At 39.2% G+C, this 10,534-nt stretch overlaps 1 protein-coding gene across 1 annotated transcript; it reads right to left on the reverse strand.

Annotated features, from left to right (window-relative positions):
- Positions 1-658: 658 nt before the first annotated feature.
- slc16a5b (solute carrier family 16 member 5b) lies at positions 659-8,721 on the reverse strand. The gene is made up of 4 exons (XM_081384114.1): positions 8,306-8,721; positions 3,906-4,049; positions 2,942-3,805; positions 659-1,146 (listed from the first exon to the last, which is right to left on the reverse strand). The coding sequence occupies exons 1-4, from the start codon at positions 8,697-8,699 to the stop codon at positions 893-895; spliced, it is 1,656 nt and encodes a 551-aa protein (XP_081240240.1). The 5' UTR covers positions 8,700-8,721; the 3' UTR covers positions 659-892.
- Between the last annotated feature and the right edge of the window lie 1,813 nt (positions 8,722-10,534).

Here is a 10,534-nt window from a genome sequence, read left to right on the forward strand (position 1 = left end):
GTTTAGATGCCTTTGGTCCGTGTTGCTATCATATTTCAGATGAACCACACTCTATAGTTCATTCGGAAGCTGAAATGTGGTTCTTGGTCTGCTTGTTTGGTGCACACCAGGGTTCAGACAGCGTTTACACCTTCAAATAATCGCACTAAGAAAGCAATCGCACTAGAGTTAGTTTCAAACCAGACCTGCCAAAGTGTGAACACCCTAAAACAAACTATGGCACAACTGGAGGAATGTGCCACTTTTCCCCTACAGCGTGATCTGACTACAGAAGAGCAAGCACAAAGAGCGCTTGGTTAAGGAAAACTGAGACAACACAAATGCATACATTTTCTTTAATACATACAAATATATAAATAAGTTACTGATTTTAAAAAGCAGCGTCTATACAAAACTAAAAAAAAAAAATTTTATAAGATCTAACATTTATCATTTAAGGCATCTAGAAATAATAATAATAAAAAAACACTCATTGCATGACCCCGCCTTGCACATTCTCTGTGTTTTCTACATTCATTTGTTCCCAGAACAACCTCAGAATCTACATTACAGTATTATGAATGTCAATTGCAACTGGCCTTTGTCAGTAATCCTGAAGTAGTTTAGAGTGATAACAGAAATTGTATTTTCAATTTTTTTTTTATTTATTTTTTTTTTTGAGATAATCTGAAGTGATAACAGTTCCATATGGCACTATGAAAAGTTAGACCTGCAATTCTGGTCTGATCCTTACAGCAGTCCAGGAAATGATATGCTTTATCTCTTGTGTACATAATCTATGGCAAATACAGCTGATTGTCCAATAATATGAGGATGGGTAGATACTAGAAGACTTAAGGTAAAAATGAATAGCCTGTGGTAAAGTGCACTCAAGGTGGTGTCTTGGCACACATCACACATCAGTCTCTCTGTCTCTGTCATTCTTACTATGCAAAGGCACTGGACTATAATCACAGTCTATGGTCATCTTAATGCTTGGCTTCAGTGTATTAGTGTCTTTATGAGTGGAGGAGCTCTTAACCGCTCTGTCTTTCTTTCTGTCCAGCCAGTAGAAGGACAGCATGATGAAGAGACCAGCTGTGGACCCGGTTATGCTGCAGGCAAAGAACACATAGGCGTATTGTCTAGTGGCGTCAACCAGGATTCCTGTAAAAAAAAATCATAATAAGCCACATAAATTACTTTTAAGTTGATCCCTGAAATAGAGTGAACTGGCCATTTCTCAATGGCCTTTTTTTCCTCCAGAAGTATTTTCCCATTCATTTTCTCCATGTGCATTTCACAAAGGAAAATGTTTTTTTCTGTTGAACACAAAAGAAAATACTTTGGAAGTCAACGGCTACCATCAACTGTCTGGTTACCGACTTTCTTTAAAATATTTTCTTTTGTGTTCAACAGAAAAAAGAAACTCATATACAGGTTTGGAACAACATGAGGATGATTTTTTTTAAATATAATTCTTATTGTGATGTAATTTCAGGGAAGAAAAAATAATACAGACATAATCGAAATGCAGGACACTGCTTACTTCTTGCAGGATGCAGGAACAAAGCTCCTAATTTCGGGACTGTCACCCAACTCTAGGGAGCTTTTTTGCTCATGCAAGGCCAGGGTTTCTCAAACTCGGTCCTGGAGGGCCACTGTCCTACACAGTTTAGCTCCAACCCTGATCAAACACACCTAGATGTAAGTTTCTAGTGATCCTGAAGACAGTGATTAGCTTGCTCAGGTGTGTTTGATCAGGGTTGGAGCTAAACTGTGCAGGACAGTGGCCCTCCAGGACCGAGTTTGAGAAACCCTGTGCAAGACCAACTCCTATCTACATGTATGAAGAAATGGCAAAATTTGCTTGACAAACTCGCATTTAAATAACATTTTATTTAACATGAGCTGTTTCATAAAGGTTGTTTCTTACGCTCAAGTAGCATTAAAAGTCCTAAAAGCTTGCTATGGGACCTGCAGCTTTAACAACAGCTACTGTGACGCAATGACTTTATCAATTGGCGATTGGCTCTTTTATTTAGAAGGCGGGACTTATTCCGCCATATTGCACGTTACAGTTTCTCCCATTCGTAGCAATACGAGTGAACCGTCTTGGTTTATCTATAGTCTTTGATATAGTGCATGAGTTGGGAGTCTACATAGTGCACTAGAGGAACTACATTTATGTTATTTGTTGTTGTTCCTTTAGGAGCTTGAAACTCATTGTAATTGTTTCACGGAAAAGAGCACCATGTAAAGTGTACACTGTAAAAAAAGATTTTTTGGTGAAGTAAATACTACTGAAAAAAACAATGTAATTTACATGAAAAAGTTAGTTCAGGCAAGAATTAAAAAAACTAAGTAAATTCCATATCAGTACTTAATGCAAGCAAGTAGAAATGAAAGCGTAAATATCAACTCAATAAAATTAAGTACAAATTACTCAACTTTTCTGATACTGGGGTTAACCTTGAATAATTAATGAGGTTCATTTTTCACATCATTTCACAAGCACATACTATAAATGACTGGTATAATTCAATATTATTGATTGAGTGAATTGTAATGCAAAGGAATTTTCAACTAAATCGATATTAATCAACCTTTTACTAGCCAAGTTAAAATTACTTATTTTCTTTGTTACTTTCACTCAACTAGGTTACTAGTTACTGTAAATAAGCTACTGATAAATATGTTTAGGTTTTTACTTGGCAAATCTTTGTAAATTTACTAGCATTTTCTGAGTGAAAAAAGTTGCCTAGCTTTTTTCAAGTAAATCCTACTCCAAATTTTTTTCAGTGTAAGTACTTCCAAAAAAAATCACATGAGTTTAAAACAACATGAGGGTGAATATGTGTTGGCCTTGACAAATACAAGCAGGCATTCTGCTTTCACCCACTAATAAATGTATTACGTCAAATGAACGTCAGAGACATAAACTGTAGAAACATTACATCACCTGCTAATGGTGGGCCGAGCAGTAGCATGATGCTCTCCATAATGCTGATGAGGCCCAGGGCGGATGGGAAGCGGCTCATCTCGACCGTGTCCATAAGTACGGTGAACAACAAGGAGCCAACAAGGCTCATAGAAAACCCAAACACTATAACATACGCCAACAGTACTGAAAAACTCGTTCCTATCCCACAGATGCAGTTGCTCAACCCGTTGATCAGCACCGCCGTGGCAAACAGATATGCAAAGCAATGGCTTCCTCGGAAACGAGGCAACCCGAAAACCAGCGCCGTCGCGGGCCGAACAGTGATGTTGATCAATCCGAGGATGGCCATCAGTAAAGCGGCCCGGTCTTGTTCCATACCGTACGCGGTGGCATAGGGAACCAGGTAAACCAGGGGCACCACGAAGCCCAGCATCATCCAGGACACCCCAAGAGCATAGGCACAGAAGTAAGGGTTACTGCACAGCAGGTCAAAAGCCATGTGTCTGCGCAGGAAAGGCATGACGGTGGAGAGAGTGGCCCGTAGGCGGCCCTTCAGACCCTCTCTTTCCTGATGAACGGAAAGGCAATTGGTTTTGAGGTGGTGATTGTCCGTAGGTCCGGTTCTGGCTTCTGTCTTTGGTTTGGCCCCAAGGGGGCGCATCACGGCCCCACAAACGCAACAGTTCAGCAGAACCCCTCCCAGCACCAGAAAACTGCCCCGCCAACCGAAGCTGCAGAGCAGATAGTTGGCCAGCAATGGTAGGGTGCTCAGCCCGAGTGCAGTGCCAGTGGAAGACAGAGCGTTGGCGAAAGCCCTGCGACGCACAAAGTAGTGGCCCATCATGGTGATCGATGGCTGGAAAGACAAAGAGAATCCCATTCCTGAAGGAAAGATGATAATTCAGTCCATTTCATGTGGTTCATCCTACTGAGCAAGAATCATTTTCACACCACTGTTTCTGCGAAGGTAATATGTACCCACCTGTGATAATGCCAGCAGTGATATACAGCTCTACCATTGTCTGTGCAAATGAGCTGGCTGCCATTCCCAGTCCGCTCAGGATCCCGCCGATGATTATAGTTGCACGGCAACCGTAGCGTTCCACGAGAACACTACATAAGGGGCCTACGGAGAGACAATGGCATTGTAATATGAACAATAATGAACATGGTTGGTCACGGTGTGCGCACAATAGCTGCATTGACTTACAGATGGTCCTGTTTAATGTCCTCACGCTCACACATATGCAGATGATGACAAACAATTGTGTGTGTTTTTTTTTCACCCAAACCACTGGCTATTTACATTTGGTATTAAAACACTATATATATGCAAATTAAAGTTCATTCATTGTATTTGATAGGCTTTGACAGAAATGTTTAAATTTGATTATGGAATTAGGCTGCCATTTCAATTAAGTAATATTGTACTGCCCTCCTGAACACGATCAGCGATTTATATGGAGACCCGCACATGGTTAGAGAGTCAGACTTGTAACCCGAAGGTCATGGGTTCGATTCTCTATACCAGCAGGAAGTGACTGAAGTGCCCTTGAGCAAGGCACCAAACCCCCAATCAATCCCCGGGCGCCACTGCAAAAATGGCTGCCCATTGCTCCCGGTGTGGTGTGTGTGTCCATGGTTTGCAGTGTGTGTGTGTTCACTACTAAGGACAAATTCTGAGTATGGATTACCGTTGCCCTTACGTCATGTCACTTCATGACATGCAGGAGGGGGGAATGATGCATATAATGGCCACGAATGAAGTATTCGCTTACTAAATTTGTTCAATTTTTTCAGAAAATTGTGGCCCTGTTGTAATTCACAATATTGTATTATTGAGCTGGTAAGTCCCGCCCATCCGTAAAACCCCAAGTGGACCTCTAGGTTGAAAAATCGTCAATGCAAGTGAATGGGAGAAAATAATTATTTTCTGGTCCCGTTTGAATTGTGCCATGAATGTGAACATATGTTGTCTGTGAATTTTTTATATAACTTTTCATGTTACGAGTTTGACAGTATATGGTATGATTCTTCGGCTAGCAGTTGTGGAAAAGACATAACGAGAAAGACTACATGTCGCCTATGTGACGTCACCCCATAAAGTTGACTTACCCGTGGTTTTCGCCAACCTCAACGATTTTGTCCTCTCCCTGAAAGAAGGCGATGAAGTGCACCAAAGACACAGCCATGTTTAGCGGGATCCGTGAGCTAGTGTCCGTGTGCGAGTGGTGGTGACGTTACAAACGCGTCGAAAGCAGCGAAGAGTTGTAGTCCACAAAGTGTTCTCACACAAAGTCTAACCGTATCAAACTTCTACCCGCTAAATTGTAGCATTCTTTACACGAAAAGTTATATAAAAAATTCACAGACAACATATGTTCACATTCATGGCACAATTCAAACGGGACCAGAAAATAATTATTTTCTCCCATTCACTTGCATTGACGATTTTTCAACCTAGAGGTCCAGTGGGATTAGCGGAAGGGGCGGGACTTACCAGCTCTATATGGACTCGACTGTTATTAAACTTACATCACTATTCACATTTTGGTCCCTTTTGAAAAAGTGCACTTAATTGCCGTACGAAAATAAGTATACTTCTAGATAATTTTATTAAGTATACTAATATCAATGTACTAGTAATATACTTGTACTGTAAGTGTACTACTTTATTTCAATGCTACTTGAAACTAAATTATGCTTATAGTGTATAAAAGTGAGTATACTTTTTGTAACTGAAGTAAACATTTGTACTGCAACCATACTACAAGTGAACTTACAGACCTTATGCACGAGGGAAACAAGCGCGCAGCCATCTTTAGAAATTTGTCCGAATTTCCGAATTTCCTCAAACAAACAGAGCAATGTCCTGAAATTGTTTAATTTTCATGAAACAAGGCTATAAGCCTAACTTAGAGCTGTCTTTGCACATTAATCTGGGATAATAAAAATCACACTTTTAGAAAGCTATTTTATCGATTGAGTTATACCTAAGTGGGTATCATATCAAGAGGAAAAATGAGTGTCACACAATATCATACTTATGCCCCTTTTCCTTTTGTTTGTTAAACGAGAAACTTGATTTGATGTGACACTTTGCACCCACTGAGCACAGCAGTTAGTATAGTGCAAATTACTTCAAGCTCTTTAAAACCCCAAGGGAGATTGAACATTTGCACCGCTAAAATGAATGCTTTAGGTGTCACGGCACTGTGTGAAAATAAACCAATAGGGATCACCTTAACATTGTCTTTGGCGCTAACTTGGACAAAGACAAATAAACATTTCTCACAGAAGAACAATGGCATATTGGCTGTACCAGAGCCAGATCGGCAATATAATAGCAATCTGCCTGACTCAGAGCTGACTGTCCCTATGCAGTGTTCACAACTCCCTGCACACTCAGCAAGCAACATTTGTATATGTTCACTACAGTTCACAAAATTATTGTGCATATACACCGTTTGTATATTCTACTACTGTTATGTAACCCATGCTAATGGATAGTAATATTTGCATAGTGTACTTTGAACTGCTGCTGCCTAGAAACGAATACTGAGCTGCATTAAGCTGAATAAAAATGCCACAGTCCCCAAATCCTTTTCTCCACGTCAGCTATTCTTTGAGTTGTACCGCAATGACTGGATAAATTTCCCAGTGAATGGATATAACACTTGTTTCTAATGCAGCGTCCTGACTGAGCATGTATACTCCTTACGATTAAGAATCACACTTAAATGGTTAGTTCACCCAAAAAGGAAAATTATCTCTTAATTTAGGCATCCTAGGTGTATATGACTTTCTTCTTTCAGCCAAACACAATTGGAGTTGAAAAATATCCTGGCTCTTCCTAGCTTTATAATGGGAGTGAATGGTACCTGAGATTTTGAAGCCCAAAAAAGCACATCCATCCATTATGAAAGTAATCCATACGACTCCAGGGGCTTCATAAAGGCCTTCTGAAGCAAAGTGATGCATTTTTGTAAGAAAAATATCCATATTTATAACTTTATAATCTATAATCACTGGCTTCTGGCAGTAAGCAAGTCTAGTTCCCGACGGATGATGTATTGATGAACGCGGAAGCGCAGAGGAAAGAGCAAAACAAAACACCGGTCATGAATTAGAAGTCTAAAAATATTTACATTGAAATGTCGGATGAGCTTGAGTTTGTTGCCCAGCCCTAATAGTTTGAACCACGAGAGGCGTCGACTCTCACCTAAGATTACGCTACGCTTACATCCTACTTCATGCGTCGGGTCAAAGGTCACTCTTCCGCCGGAACTAGACTCGCGTACGGCTGTTACCGGAAGCCAGTGAATATTGTTTATAAAGTTATAAATATGTAGCCTGGGTTTCCCCACGCCGCCTTGAGCGCAGCGCGATTTTATTCACGCTGCTAGGCAGCCTGGACATCATGGACCAGATTTTCCCCTCAAAAAGGGAACCAATCACAGAACGGGGAGGGAGCAGCAAGACGATGACGACGTCTATGCGACACACCGAAGCAGTTTGTTTATATCTATGGATCCAACATGGCATCAGACGCGAAGTTACCTTTCGATGCGGCCTTAGATAGTGTTCTAAGTAGTTTAGAACGCAAGTTTATTTCGTCTTCTACCTCATCGAATTTCTGTCGCTCTACATACGTCATCTGGTATAATTGAAACGATTGGCTATGAGCTACGTGCAGCGCATTTGATCGTAGCGCCCAATAAACGGCTCTGGGCATTCATAAACCACGCCTCAAATACGAGAAAATGAACATATGGTTCCGAGACCACGTCTCAATGAGAAGAGGTCTGACATTAGCCAGGCTAATAAATATGGATATTTTTCTTACAAAAACCCATTGCTTCGCTTTAGAAGGCCTTTATTCAACTCCCTATGATGGATGGATGTGCGTTTTTTGGGCTTCAAAAAACAAGGTACTATTCACTCCCATTATAAAGCTTGGAAAAGCCAGGATATTTTTTTAATATAACTCTGATTGTGTTTTTTCTGAAACAAAGAAAGTATCAAACACCTGGGATGGCTTGAGGGTGAGTAAATTATGGGATAATAAATTTTTTTGGGTGAACTAACCCTTTAAGATTGCCAAAGAACTTGAGTACAATCCCAGAGTTCAAGAGCACTGGAAGTGAACAGACCACCGCTGTCAACCTCTTAACTCTGTGCCTGTTTATGTTTCATGTTATGAAATAGATCAGTGTTGCACAACTGATTGGTACAGTAACTTGATAGAAGTGTTTTTCAGATACTGTATCTGACCCTGTGGTGAGGGTGAATGCGGGAGCGTCGTGAGGATTGCGTCACAAAGCGCGGATGAACTAATGGATCAAATGCATGAATCGGTTAGTATGAGAGAACCCTCCCTACCGCCTGCATGCAGCACTGCCATCATGATAGCTGGCACCCATGACGTCTCAGTGTTGCTGGCTTGGAAGTCGTTCTGCAAGTCTGTGTAAAATATCCCGATGCACGAAGGGAAAGCCAGAGTCATGGCTAAGACCAGAACGGTTGCAGCGACGACCACCCAGCCCCAGCCACCCTCGGGCGCCACATGGCCACTGTCCTCCGGCCCCGCAGAGGAATGATGCTGCACCTCTGGAACAGTGGAGGAGTCCTCTTCCTGGTGGTCCGGCTCCTCTGACTCACAGCTGGCCGTCTCTGCCGGGCCGGAATCTGTTTCTACGGCCCGCAGAGAGGACGTCCTGGCAGCATCAGCCCTGTTTGGCTGCAGGGTCTGATGAATCTCTGCACCCTCCGTCATTGTGTCTCCTCACTCAAGTGCCTATGGGATTAGACAATAAGCTAATTATCATCCTTTTTACAATACTATCTAAAAAACACATCTCCTTAAATAGTCTTTTTCTTGTTTATATTACTAGGGGTTGATTATAAGCACTTGTTTTGCATGCAGTAAACTTCTCTGGTTTTAAATCTCCACCATGGAAATCGTCACATTCTGCCACAAAACCCTGTTTGTTCTGTGGGACTGAGTGCTGAGTAACTTACTATTCTTTAGATTCATATTTGTGTCAAACACTGAAAGCCAAATTCTCCTGTGACTATGCAAAATAAAAAAAGTGGAAAAAATAATATAAATATATTTTTCATTATTTTAATCATTTTCAGTTACAGTGTTTGAGGCACGTTTTATATTCATTATATTATATTATATTATATTATATTATATTATATTATATTATATTATATTATATTATATTATATTATATTATATTATATTATGGCTGTGTAAATATAAGTATTTCATTTGCCATTAAGGTTAGGATTATATCTATAACATTGTGTGCATATACATTTAGAATATTTTTTTCATTATTTTAATTAAATTAATTTTACAATATTGCATTTTTTATTCACATGATATTTTAATATTATATTTGTATTATAATAAATTACATTATATCATGGCTGTGTATAGGCTATAATATATATATATATATATATATATATATTAGGGCTGTCAAAAGATTAATCGTGATTAATCACATCCAAAATAAAAGTTTGTGTTTACATAATATATGTGTGTGTACTGTGTATAATTATTTTGTATATATGAATACACACACATGCATGTATATATTTAAGAAATATTTGCATACATATACTGTATATATTTATATATAATTTATATTATATATAAATATAATTTTTTTATATATAAATTACACATTTTTCTTAAATATATACAAGCATGTGTGTGTATTTATATATACAAATTTAATTATACACAGTACACACATATTATTTAAACACAAACTTGTATTTTGGATGCGATTAATCGCGATTAATCTTTTGACAGCCCTAATATATATAGCCTATATATTATATTTTATTTTGTTATTGGTTATGTCTATACCACTGTGTCTATATATCTGAGGGTTTCTGCATTTTTGCCCTTTTCATTTGCATGTTTGAACATATGGTGCATTAGTCAAAACGTTTAAATAGTCTTAGTCTTCTGTAGTAGCCTATAGATTTCATTCTGACTGTCAATGTTAATCTCAAATTCTCCTCACTTCGAAAAAGAGTTTTATATTATTTATTATTCTGTTCACATAGGCTAAGAAGTCTACTTTCACCGGCAGCATCACGCGCATAGCCTTTAACGCGAGATCAGCTCCTGAACAGCACCGGTAATCCGCACCTGTTACGAAAGTAATTTTTTTATGCGTCTCTACTTTTCATATTTTGTTCACTGCATGAGATCGGTTTGACAAGCTAAAACTTGCACGCGCAGCAGGTTATTTTTTTTTTTTTTAAATTTGGCACAGTAGCCTACTAATCATTTAATCATACACAAAACTGCCTTGACTCCCTGAAACACGAGATACATTTCCTAGATGATCGAAAACCTCACCTTTAAACCACCCATTCTAAAAAAATAACGCAAACAAAGATGAGATAAAGAGATAAAGACACCACACCTGCTCTTTTCATCCGTCATGAAGTCACCCTCACCATCAACTCTAATAAAGCAGCCAGCAGGGTATTATTATGTCCTTCTGAATACATGATAGGTTTTTTTCTCACCTTTAGTACGTAGAGGTACGTAGAGGTGCACCTTTAGTACGTTTACAT

Source organism: Scardinius erythrophthalmus (genome assembly GCF_964197995.2).
Source record: "Scardinius erythrophthalmus genome assembly, chromosome: 1".
NCBI lineage: Eukaryota > Metazoa > Chordata > Actinopteri > Cypriniformes > Leuciscidae > Scardinius > Scardinius erythrophthalmus.